Genomic DNA, 13,040 nt, shown 5'->3' with positions numbered 1-13,040 from the left:
AGGTTCCAAAAGGCTCCAAAAAGTTCCAAAAGTTTCCAAAAGGCTCCAAAAGGTTCCAAAAGGCTCCAAAAGGCTCCAAAAGGTTCCAAGAGTAGGTGGGAAGCTGTCGCTGTTGAACCGCTAGCGGAGTGCAAGAACCAAGCCGTGTCGAACGTGGCAAATTGCTGAATTTTATTATTTAATTCTGAAACTTATATAGATTTTCACAGATCATCCGGATTGGGTCGATTCAAAAGCTCCCCCTAAGCCAACTGGCTAGGCTTGAACTATCTTTCCAGAGACCATTTCGATAACGTCCAAACTTTATCTTTGTTTGTAAAACACAGGAAGAAGAAGAGAAAAATTCCCATGGGACAGAGTCTGTGCTTGCCACATGAAGCCAGATAAGCACCCATGACGTGGCAATCAGATATCATCAATATAAATCACTATTGCTACTCCACATTTTTGCTTTGGGCAATAACTGGAAGTCTCTGCCCGTTTTGGAAACTGGTTTTTATGTTTCTTCCAGTGGAGCAAAGTTAGATTACCAGTCTAAATGCTAATACCCAGGATGAATGGGGTTTAATAAAGTGAATTTATATGTAGATTGTGACATTAGTATTTAATTATGTACCCATCATAACACTGATGAAGCAAGCTGCTAAATATTGGTGCACCGAAGGTAGAGCTTACTCTTAAAGAGCAAGTGTATTTTAATTTCTTACCTCTTTCCTAATCTTCCTAAATAACAGGATAATTTATGTACTGTTTACCAATATTCACCTTCCTGCTGGATTGCAAATGAGGTTTCCAGGGTAGCAGCTGAACTCAGAGAAAACTGTGCTTGTGTTTCAGTAAAGCACTATGATAACAAATCTGTTTCTCTGCTCTGTTTCGTTAGCCCAAATAAAGTTTTGGGTATTTTTAAAAAATTTATTATTTTAATATGAATTATGAGTAGCGTGTTATCTGTGTGGATTTTTTTCTTAACCTTCCCTTTTCTATTTTTTTTTTTTCCCCAGACTATGGAAAGCCCAAAGTATGAGCTGGTTATAGAAGCCAAGGACATGGGTGGGATGGATGTGGGACTAACAGGCACAGCCACTGCCACCATCCTCATCGACGACAAGAATGACCATCCGCCAGAATTCACCAAGAAGGAGGTAAGAATTGCCCATCTGTTCCCAAAAAATGGTGCAAGGAATTGCAATTAGCTCCTTTCTAAATATAAAGATGTTCCTGAAGGAAAGACAACACGTACAGAATGTTTTTAGCTCCGTGTGACAGACTTTCCCAAAGCTGCTCCTTTCTCTTTTTTTTTATTGTTTGCATTAATAAAAGTGTGTGAATCGGTTCCAAACCAAAGTGCAACCACAAGGGGAAAAAAATTATGTCAGGAGGTATCATTCAGAGGTTGGTTAGCAAGGTGAAAACCTGTAAAATAAATTTGCTGGTGGTAAATTTCTCCTTTTGCTCCTATGGGGAAAAATAGCAAAAATAGCTTAAGGCTTTGGATGGTTAGGACTGTGGATGAAAACAACATTTTTTCCTGTCTGCAGCACTTCCCCTGTGATCCAGCCAGTGTCAGGAGTTCTGTAATTAAAGCTCCACTCCTAAAAGCTTCACATTTAACCTGCAGGTGGAATTTGCAAGGAAAGGTTTTTTTCCCTGCAAATTGAATTTAGCTGAAGGATGCTGGGAAGTTCCAATAAATCCCCAAACCAAGGCGAGGGAATTCCCTGCCTGCATCCACCAAATTTCCTGCCCTGCTCACCCTGTTCTCTTCCATCCCTTATATTTACTATTATGCTGATTTTAGTCTTTATTTTTCTTCTGGTATCTGGAGAGAATGAGAGAGTTTTAAAAGTTTAACCTAATAAAAGCCAGATTGGATTTTGCTATAAAAGTTTCCTGGGGCTCTGCAAACTTTTAAGGAAATTCCCAAAATATGAGAATTAAACCCGAGGGATCCTGATTTTTAGATAATTGTGGAAGAACAAAAGGAAAGCCTGTTGCTGTAGAATTTTTGTTGTTTAACCTGAAGTATATTTTTCCTTTTTAAAAATTTCTTTCCTGGCCTAATATTTGCAATTTGGCAACAGACTATTTTGAAACAAACCGCCGCTCTTTCACTTGAATAATTATTGCTTTTATAAGTGCAAAGTGGATTCCAGATTCAAACATGACAGAGAATGGTTTTGAGAAAAAGAAAAAGGAGAAGAAATTAGAACAATTTTGCCAAAGGAATATTGTTTTTTCCCAAGTCAGTGGCAATGGCTATAATTACTAAATAAAATGCTTTGGCAGTAGAGTTTCAGTCACCTAAAAAGTATCATGGACCTTTCAAGTACATAGGTGACAATTAAGTGACTATGATCAAACTATTAATTCCCTCAGAATTACCTTTTAGATCAGGCTTTTAATGCTTTGAAAGCTGTTTCCTGACAACCAATAATTAAAATATCTTCGAAATACTGTGGTTTTTGACACCTTCTGGAACATAGCAATGTACAAGGACAACTTGGTGTGTTTAGAAACAGGAATTGATTGGATTAATCAATATTGATAGCAATTCATGTCAGTCAGAGTCCTACCTGCTTGAATTTCCAAAGCTGAATAATTCTTCTCCTAAAGAAATATTTCAATATATATTTCAATAGAATTTTTTTTAAGGAATCCTTTTGTAATTACATGTCTTGTTTGACTTAATAGTCTGGGAATTTGGACAAGCATGTAAAAAACTCGTGTGGCTGCTTAGCCACCAATGTTCTGTTCCTATCTATTTCTGTGGCAATTCAGTTCAGTCAGTGACAGGAAAAGGTACTTTATACCCTTGAAAATTTGGGGGTTTTAGCATGGAAATGAAATAGGTGTGAAGAGACAGCATTATCTTGTTTTCTTTGAAAAGTCTGGTCTTAGACATTTTTCTTGCTTTTTTTTTTTTCCTTTTCCATAGAGACATCTCTTTTCCTTTTTAATGGTTCGACCTGGCTTTGAACCTTTCACCATTTAGAGATGTTAGTGACCTCAGAAATCTTCCCTCTGCCTTGCTAAGTGATATTCATATTCCATGAACAAAGCAGGAAAAATCAGCCTTTAACAGAGGATGCCAGAGCCCTTTAGGAGCAGATGCTCTATTTAAAATAAAAGGTGTGAGAGGAGGGAAGTGTCCATCAGTTGATTTAATGCCACTTTATTTGGTTTACTGCTGAAAATGCTTAGTTGTTATATTTTAATACCAGTTGCATCCCACAGGCTGCAATAGTATTGACGTGAATTAGAGCTGAAAGAAAAAGACATATTTTACAGGGTAACTTCTGAAGGAGAAAGCTCCAATTCAGTAAATCTGAAGCTTTGATTCCAGAGTGCATCTTCTTTGATTTGTTTTATTCCCTGGCCTTGGACACTTCCAGGGATCCAGCCACAGCTTCTCTGGGCAACCACAGGGAGGAATTCCTTCCAAATATCAAAATAAATCCACATTTCTTCAGCTCAAGGCCATTCCCACTTGTCCTATCCCCACCTGCTCTGGTGAAAAGTGCCTCTCCTGGAAGAGGGGATGCTTGTCCAGTGAATCTCTCCTTCCTCCCACCCTTTTTCCCTCCCTGCTCTCACTCCTGGGCCAGGCTGGTGCAGGGAAAGTTCATCCATGGGGTGTCAGGGTGTGACCCCAGGAGAAGCTGAGCATCCTGCTGGCATTCAGCTCAGCTCTCCCAGCGACTGCAGAGAAGAGCTGAAGGCCTGGAGGCTCTCAGTGTGTGTCAGGAGCTGGGATGGCTCAATCACTGAGCATTGCTGGCTGGGATTCAGCCCAGCTCATTATTTGGTTTTTGCCCCATCGCTCCACACACTGCCCAAAGAGCTCTCTTGTTCTGCCTCTCATCTGCACTTCCTGCACATAACAGCCTCTGAGCAGTGGAAAAATCCATTCAGGTGTGCAAACAGTACTCTGTTCTCTCCAGGGGTTTTAATAATTTCATCTTTAATGCCAAAAAGAGCAATATTTTAAGAGTTCCTCCAAAAATCCCAGTTGGGATAGCAAGGTCTACTTTTTAAAAGGTCACAGTGGCTGGGATATTGTGCCAGATTTAAATTACAGAGACTGGAAATAGGGATACTTATAAAGTTAGTAGCCTCTTTCTAAAATTTACAACCTTATTTCTATAATGGGTAAAAGCTTTTAAATTAATTTTGTGAATTATTGTTTTGTATCACAAAGAAATCTGGAGTTTCCTTTCCAGCAGGGTCAGGCCTTAGGCTCGAATTTTGTTCAGCAGCAAGGGATTATTTATGTGAAAATTAGGAATGAAGCAAAGCAAAGAGCAGACACAGATTGTTCTGGAAAATCCAATACCTGGCTTGGATCCTGCAGGATATTCTGTGTGGATGGGAATGAGTTGGAGTGAGTGAACACTAACAGTGCTGAGTATTGTTTTTTATACCTAGAACATTCTCAAAAATGAGAATTATTTTCTCTGTCACTGTAAAAATGACACTGACAGACCACTGCAGTGTTGAATTCTGCAAAAAAGGGAGTTTAGTCCAGAGTTGATGTGGCTGTGGCTGTAGAGTGATGAAAAATTAACAATGTGGCATCTGCTGGAAGACACAAGCTGGCAAATCCTCCTCTTGTGTCTGTTCTGTTCCTGATGCATGGCTCTGCCCACGTATCCCCCAAGACCTTGTGGGGATAACAAACAGAGTTTTAGCACAAGAAAAATGTGGACTTGACCCTTTCTGTCTGTTATTTCTTCTCCAAAAGAGCAGTCCAATGAATCCTACTTGTGCCACTCCTGACTGCAGAGTCTTTGCTCAGAAATGAGATTCCTCTGGTTCTGTTTGTCTTTATCTTCTGTCCTCAGTTTTTACATGCATTATTTTCCCCTAATATCAGATATTCTCTTTCCTCATTAAATGCTCTCAGGCACTTGAGGGAGGAATGCAGTGGTGTGGCTGAAAGGGATGATTTTTCCCCAGTCCCCCCAGATCTCACATCTCTCCAACACCACAGAATTGGGGCTGCAGCCCATCCTGAGCCAAACCTGGAAAAGAGGGATTTGTCAGAGACTTCATCTGGCCAGGGAACAGCCATTCCTGACACAATTTCCCTTTCTGATGCTCCCAGCCTCATCTTCAGTTTCATCCATTTTTGGGACAAAAAAATGTAAAATAGAAATAATTCTGTCACACCGGGGAGAGCAAGATTAGGGAAAATATTTTTCCTAGTATTAATTTTTTTGAATATATGTGTTCTTAGAAAAGAATTTCCCAGTAAAATAAAGATCTGGCCTCCTGTGAACAGAATAAAATGTGTGTAATTCAACAAAACACCACCACAGTGAGATCTGAGATACATCAGTGCTGGGAGCCTTAAGTGAAAAATATGATTTGCTCACATTTGGAATACCAGCTGATAAATGGTTTATAAAAGAGTAATAAATGACTCATGTGAGGTTTAATAAATGATTCATCAGTTCCTATAGAGACCTGTGAGTGACTAGGTCGCTTGTCACCGTGATCGATGGTGACTTGCAGCGCTGTCTCCTGGCTCAGCGGTGTCACCCACTGGGCAAAGCAGCCCCTGGAGGACAATCTGCACCTCTGTCTGCTCGTGGCTCAAGGAGGGTGTGAGACTTTCCCAGCATCATCTGGAGAGATGGATTGTGCAGCTCAGACTGTTGAGAGATGGGCTGGAAGCTTTTGAGAGTCCCTGTCTTAATTCTCGCTATTGCCTAAACTGTATTGAGGAGCAAATATTGAGCTAAAAGCAATTTGAAGGTTCCTCCTGGATCACTTTTCCATACTTCTTTTACAAAAATGTCTGTCTCTGATGTGATAATTTTATTTTCTGTGGTAAACAGACCTTACCAACACAGAGCAGATCAGCCAATCTCACTTCCCCTTCCGTGGTCTCAAAGTCACCCCTGGTCCTTCTCACCTTGTCTTACAGAGAAATTTTTACCCTTTGGGTTTCCAAATTAATTTTATTCCATTCTGTGAAGGACTTCCAGTGAGCTGAACCACACCTTAGGAGATAATTATTTTAAAGGTAGAAGATTCCCTTGCAACACAGACTTTTACATCTGACCAGGAGAGATTTCTAGGGAGAACCACAACTGTGTGGAAAAGAAAGCCAAAGAGGTGCTGAGCTTTGGCTAAACACCTGGGGAGCACAGCCAGGGCTGCAAGCTCCCCACTCCCTGCTGGGATGGAAATCTGAGTGCAAACCTGGCTGAACAGAGACAATCCAGCAGGAGCTGCCAGGGTGGCTCAGCAAGGGTGAGGATAAACCCAGCTGGATTCTCCCCACGTCACAGATGGATGGTGGAAGGGCTGAGCTGCTTGAGCAGCAGCAGCAGATCTGAGCAGATGAGAAGCCACTGCCAGGCTGAGGGTTAAGAAATAGTTCCATTATGGCCTAAAAGTGATGGGAACCAATCAAAAATTCTGGCTTCCAGTTCAAATTGGGTCAAACTGCCTCCAGCGTTGATTTGTCAAGAGAAATAGTTTTTTGTGGGATGGATAAAACCATTACTGCAAAATCACATGAAGGGAATGCATATTGGAATTGCCATTTGGCTCCCATTTTTGGACTGGGAGATAATTTCCATGCAGAGAAATCAGAATTCATAGAGAAACTCAGCAGAGCAGGGCAAAGCCTCTCCAGCTGTTAGTAAACTTTGGCAAAAAGAACATCTGGGGATCACCTGAGAGGAGCTCTTTGGCCACTCTTGTTTTTTCCTAGAGCTGTAAGTGCAGCTGGAAAGGCTCCTGGAGCATATCTTAACCTTCAGAAACCTCCACACAGGATAAATGTTTGCACTGACCTTTTCACTCAGCTTCACTCCCACTTCACCCTCTTGTAGCAGTTCACTAGCACACTTGACATACCTCCCAGAACCCAAAAGTCTCCTTGAAATCAAATGAAAGATGTTACCTGGTATATTTTTCATATGTGAGAGGCAGAATTTATGAAGGGAAACAAGCATCTAAAGAGCAGCAAATATTTTGTTTTCTAAATGAATGTTGATAGTGTTCTGTTGTCACTTCAAAAATGGAATTTTCAGTGGCTGCACCATTTCTTCATGGTTAATAATTGGCCATTGGTCTCTCCCATGGTTCAAGGCATTTGCTTTGCTGAGTTGTCACGATGTACAGAACAGATTTCAGAATCACAAAAGCAGTTTCAGATTCTGAGAACCTTAACAACAGGCATGTAGACACCCCCTCCTTGTTTATCCCTAAATAATTTTAGATGTCCAAAATTTAAAAAAGGAGGGATTATTGGACTTAATAAAATAGCTGTAAAGATGTCTATTGCCCGCTGGAGTTCACAAAGGTGGGTTTAGGAGCATAGATTGCTTTGACTCCCAGTGCAATTAGGATTCAAATAAGTCTGTCTCTCTTCTAAACACTCAACTAACCTGGAAAAATGCCCATGATCAGGAAGGAGGTTTATTAATATTTCTGAGTTGTGTTGTGTTGGTACCAAACTGAGGACATCTGGAAGACTTATTTAAGCAGTCTGGCTATCTGGATAATGAAATTACCCTTTTTGTTATTTTTTTTTACTTCTTCTTCAATATTGTGTGTCAGTTTTTATCAGAATTAGCTGGCTTGAGGGTACTCATGTGATGAGAAATGCTCAGCACCACTCAGGATTGAATTACCAATGACCTTAACAACAAACACTCTTTACAAGAGTGGAATAATTCCAGAGAAAGGAAAACAAATGTGATTATTCTGTGCACTGACTGAAACAGAGAACTCTCCAGCAAAAAGCAAAAACAAAACGACAGAAAAATAGTTTGGAAGACCAGTGGTTCCTGCACTCATCCAGATTCACACTGCGTGCATAATAATCTGTATTCCTGCGGCTTTCAGCAAGCTATCTGCATAACCAGTGTAAGCACTTTGTTCAAGAACTTCTGCAAAATATGTTTAACACGGAGTCCATCCACTTATCACCTAATTAGAGCTGGATGCGCTGCAGAGCAGTCGGCAGCAGACTCCACATTTATCTTTGCTCGGGAGGGGTGAGCTCAGTGCTTTGTTTCTCTCCACCAAGGTCAGGAGACACACGAAGTTGTCTGTTTAATCTCCAGATAAACACATTTCAGTGGTGCAGAAAACAACAGAGTGCACGCTTTATAATGGGGGAGCAGCTGAGCAGCACTTGTAGAACACAGGGAAGGCTCTGTGAATAGGAATGATCACTCAGGCAGTGTGAATTGAGGGACACAAAGGCACTGCTCTGCTCCTTCAGAGCTGATTTTCCTCCCAGCTCTCATGCTCTCCCAGTAGACTCACACTGTAAACTTGCATTTTTGCCAATCCTTTTCTCTTTTTTTTCCCCCCTTTGTCACTGTTCTTTCCTGCCCTTTGTTCAGTTGCCCTGATTTGTTGCAATCAGCTGATCTGAGCCACCCTGATGCAAACTCCTGTGCAAAGCCAAGCCTTTGGTTCTGCCTGGAAGGTCAGCAGCAGCTCCGTGGTAATAACAGCAATTCTCACTGCAGCTGGCAAATTCTCACCACCAACCCATCCCAGTGATCCTCTGAAGGCTTCTCCCATCTGCTTCTGCTGACAGCAAATATCCCAACACTGCGAGCAACAGAAAAGCCATAAACCCACAATTTATTGCTCTCTTCTCCAAGAAGGGAAGGTTAATATGCTTCCTCAATGTGGTGTGTGAAGTGTGAACTTTACGACTGATATTAAGGTCAGGATTACAAAGCAAACAGTAGCAGTGAGAGTTTGGAGTTCCTCTAGCTCAAACACATTTGGGTAAGGAGCTGGAGAGGGGAAATTAAAAGGGAAGGAAAGCTCAAAGGAAGGCTCTTGAGAGAAGCACAAGCTAAACAAAGATAATGTAATGTCTCCAGACCTAGTCTTGGACCACTTGTTCAGGGAAGCTGTATAAACATCATTATTAGCAATCATTGCCAGGAGTGGCTCTGTGATTTTCCAATTAAACAAAAAAATCCCCGCCAGCTGGAATTTTGCAGTTGCCTTCAAATCAAATTAGAACTGTTGTCTACAGATTTCAGTTGTAATGGAAGTTTAAAAATTTGAGTATTTTCCCTGATTTTTTTTTTCTTTTTTCCTCTAAATGTATTGGTGAACAGTCCAAGGAAATTATCTTTGATTTCCCTCTTCTCCAAGAGTGTTCAAAGCACATTGCACTGAATTAACTGTCCAAGGAGCTCCAGCTTCAGCACTGGGTGCTGGAAGGAAACACACAGATTTCCAAGTCTTCACACAACTCCTTTCAGATAAAGACACACAGTGATATATAAATCTCTTTTGTCAAGTTAACTTTGAGGGTCTGAGTTGGGAGACTGTGTGATGTCCAGCTGACAAAAAACCTTGGTGTGGAAACAGTGATTTCGACATGTGGTGGTCATTGCAATGACTCTTAAATCATCTCAGTCTCATTCACAGAATGGTTTGTGTTGGAAAGATTTTAAAGATTATCTTGTTCCAAGTTCAGGGACACCTTCCACTATCCTAGGTCACTGCAAGCCCTGTCCAGCCTGGCCTTGGACACCTCCAGGGATCCAGGGGCAGCACAGCTTCTCTGGGCACCCTGTGCCTCCCCACCCTCACAGGGCAGAATTCCTTCCTCATATCCAATATAATCTTCCCTCTTTCACCCTAAAGTCATTCAGAGTGTAAATTGGTGGTCAGGCAGTGAGGAAGAGATCACCAGGTATCACCTTGGTGGTGCAGCCAGCCGAAATTGTCTGTCTTAAAGCTCCTTTTACTTCATGTATGTAAAGGATTAGAGTTCCTCACCTGTGGAATATGGAATTTTTAACAGAAATATCTAGAATTCTAAAACTCTTTGTCCGACACAGCAGAGCTGATTTGAGGAGTAACAAATAGAGGAATTGTTAGATGTGTTGCAAAATATCCCTGTAATCCCACGAGTTCAGAAACCCACACTGTTAGTATGCCTCCAGCATCTGTGGGAGTTCTATTTTAAAAGCAGGATTAAACATGATAACACACTATAGATCTTAACATATTCAATTTGCAGCAGACAAAACCCTATTTAATACCAATTACACAATATGTGTGAGCTGCTATCGTGGCTGCAGTTTATATGAGCAGAGGGAATTTATAAAGCTGAAGTCTATTCATTCAAAAATAATAGTTATGCCACTGCTTGGGTCATTCCACTAGAGTGAAATGAGTTTTGTGATCAGTTTATCAATTTCTTCGCTGACAAGTGAGATTTTAAGATTTTTCTCAGCAACACTAAAACTGATTTGGCTACTCCAAAATTTGCTAACCATCTGTGCACACGAATCAAAATGTCAGGATTATTTAGACAAAATATCTTTTTTTTCTTCTGCTCTGAAGCATTAAAATAGACAATGGCTAAAACTCACCATGCTAAAAGGAGCTGTAGGTTTATCCAAGTCAAATATTTAGCATGTGAGTATGGAGGACACTTGTTTGGAAACAATAAAATTGTATAGACCTGATTGTGTCTTGAACTTGCAGGAATGAAAACAGTGTTGCTACCTGCAAGAAAAAGCAGATTAGGGTTTCATGCAGGACTCCCTGCAGTTATGGTCTCTTTTGAGGAAGATGCTTCAGAAATGGAATTTATTCATATCCTTGTACTTCCTACTTTGGCTTCTTTCCAGGACTTGTTTGCCTTGGAGTTCCAGATGCTTCTTTGCTTAAAGGGTAGCCCTTTCTCCAGCCGTCTGTCTAACAGTCACTTAGTATTTATTTGTTTTTACAAATGTTTTCCCCTGTGTTCTCAGTCCATATGTCACAAAAAAGTGTAAGCCCAGCTCTACACAGAGTATTGATGTTATCCTCCCTTTCCCATTCTCCACTTTGACCCTATTATGAAAAATCCCTGAATCCAAGTTGTTTTCTGCTCTTATTTTCATCACTTCCGCTTCTCTTTTCACATAGAAAACTTCATCACAAAAAGCTATTTCTGACCTTTGTCCTCTCACAATCCTCTTTCTGTCCCCACGATTCCCCCCTCATTATTATTTCTGGAACACCTTCCCTTTCCCATTCCTTGTTCCTCTCCCCCAGTGAGCTCTTCATTCCCTCATTCCCTGCTTCCCTGGGGAATCCCTTTCCTGGTTTTAATTCCCCAAATTGACTGTTTGCTCCTGACTCACACAAGTCCCCCTTTCTTCCCATCACTGTCAGTTTCCCCACATGCCCTCATTGGTTCCTTTTAGGCTTTATTTCCTCCTCCCCAGCTCGTTTGTTCTGCCCACCTGCAGCCACCCAGGCTGGCAGTGCCCATGCATTACCTGGCACTGTCACATCTCAGATCAACGATTGTGTTCCATTCACAAGACTGATGGTGAGGAAAGTGCTGCTGTCCTCAAGGAGTTTGAAGGGTTGAAAGCAATCTTTTGGCTAAAAAAAAAAAAAAAAAAGAATTTGGAAAATCAAAGGAGTTATGTGAGGAACTTTCGAAAGAAACATGAGGAAAATCAATCCTGCTAAATAAGCTTAAATCTAACCCAACAGTTGTCTGAAATAATATCAGGGAAGAAGATTTATCTGCAGTATTGATATTCTTAACTGCCTGCATCCAAGCTGTGGCTCCCATCCAAATGGAGTGCAGGATTACACTGGGAAGCAAATCTGGATTTATATCTATAAAATATATTATAAATATATAAAACAGATATTTATATATTTATATATTTATATATATATATAAAATAGGTGTCTGCCTACCTAAAGTGAAGACCTGACGTTTTATTGTCCTAAAGCTGCATTTTCTAATATGGATTGAAACAAAAATGAAACTTGGGTTTACTTGTCTGTGTCTGAGAATCACAGAATCATTTAGGTTGGAAAAGAGCTCTCAGATCAACAAATCCATTTGGAAATAACATAATATATTCCCATACTTAGAAATAACACAACTGGCATTTGAAAACAAAGAACACTCTTCCTGATTAATTGATTCAGTGCTGAACAAAGCTAAGAAACCTGTGTATGTTTGAAGACAAATGAAGGGCAGCCTTTCTGATTTAGCAGTTCTGACCTTTTCAAGTTTTCCATCTTAAATAATAATTGAAGCCATAAGTAAATAAATTCAACTTTGCCTGCAGATGTTGAACTCTCTAATGTCCTTTTCCTGTGACATAGGCAGTGCCTGATATTCGTGGCACAAACAGGTTTATCATGCCCCGTGCTGGGGCTGCTGACAGTCCCTGGGAATGTTTTCTTCCCTCCAGGCAAGTGATTAAAATGCAGTTGCAATCAATAAATCTGCAGGTTCTGTGGATGGGAAGTGTTTGCCCAGGGGGCCTCTGTGTCCCAGAGGTGTTTCTTTCCTTCAGTCCTCCTGTGTTCTCAAGAGAACCAAATCACAACAGGTTTTGTTTGCCCATCCTGCCTGCTGAGGTGTTTCTGGCTCCTGGAGGGAGCAGCATGGAGCTCAGGGACACTGGGGACAAACTGAGGGGTGGCAGCACTGCTGGCTGCCAGCATCGCCCTGGGACAGAAATCCCTGCTTTGGGAAGATCAGAGAGCTCAGCCTGCACTGCTTTGGTGTCAGTGAGAAACAGGATTGGGAATTTTAAAAGTTCCTGGATTTGTGATGGGATTTTAGCTGAACTTCCCCACTTCTCAGGGATGCCAGGGTTTCCTGTGTTCCTTTTCCTTGGATCAGGGTTATCCCACTTGATCAAAGAGCAATATGTGAGCAACTAATCAGCTTTAGATGCTCTTTGCTCCAGCAGCAATTGCTGTAATGCAATCGATTCAAAGGAAATTTTAATGATCTTAATAATTGTGCTTTTAAAGGGAACACGGCAGTTATTATTGAACTCCTAATTTATTATTTCCCATGGAGATCAGTTTGGAAAATCGAAACATAAGCTTTCAAGATGCACCGTCCCCTGCAGTCTCACTTGTTTATTTCTGAACTTTGCACGTCATCTTTGTAAATAATGCTAACATAGAAACAATGAAGCATTGTGCTCATAACTTTTCCATTTCTAAAAGGTTCCATTCCTGCCTGAATTCAGCAGAAGGTAGAACATCTTTCCATGCAT

General features: G+C 40.9%; 1 protein-coding gene across 2 annotated transcripts in view; it reads left to right on the top strand.

Moving 5' to 3' along the window:
* CDH13 (cadherin 13) overlaps positions 1 to 13,040 on the top strand; it is a 421,556-nt gene that overhangs the window by 340,446 nt on the left and 68,070 nt on the right. For both annotated transcript variants that reach the window (XM_085071452.1, XM_085071451.1), the window contains exon 8: positions 1,005 to 1,145. In XM_085071452.1, the coding sequence (XP_084927578.1) occupies positions 1,005 to 1,145 (141 nt within the window). The remainder of the gene's footprint in view (positions 1 to 1,004; positions 1,146 to 13,040) is intronic.

This window comes from Lichenostomus cassidix, chromosome 11, assembly GCF_008360975.1.
Source record: "Lichenostomus cassidix isolate B80296 chromosome 11, HeHo_3.0, whole genome shotgun sequence".
Lineage (NCBI taxonomy): Eukaryota > Metazoa > Chordata > Aves > Passeriformes > Meliphagidae > Lichenostomus > Lichenostomus cassidix.
This window is presented reverse-complemented; position numbering and strand designations above follow the sequence as displayed.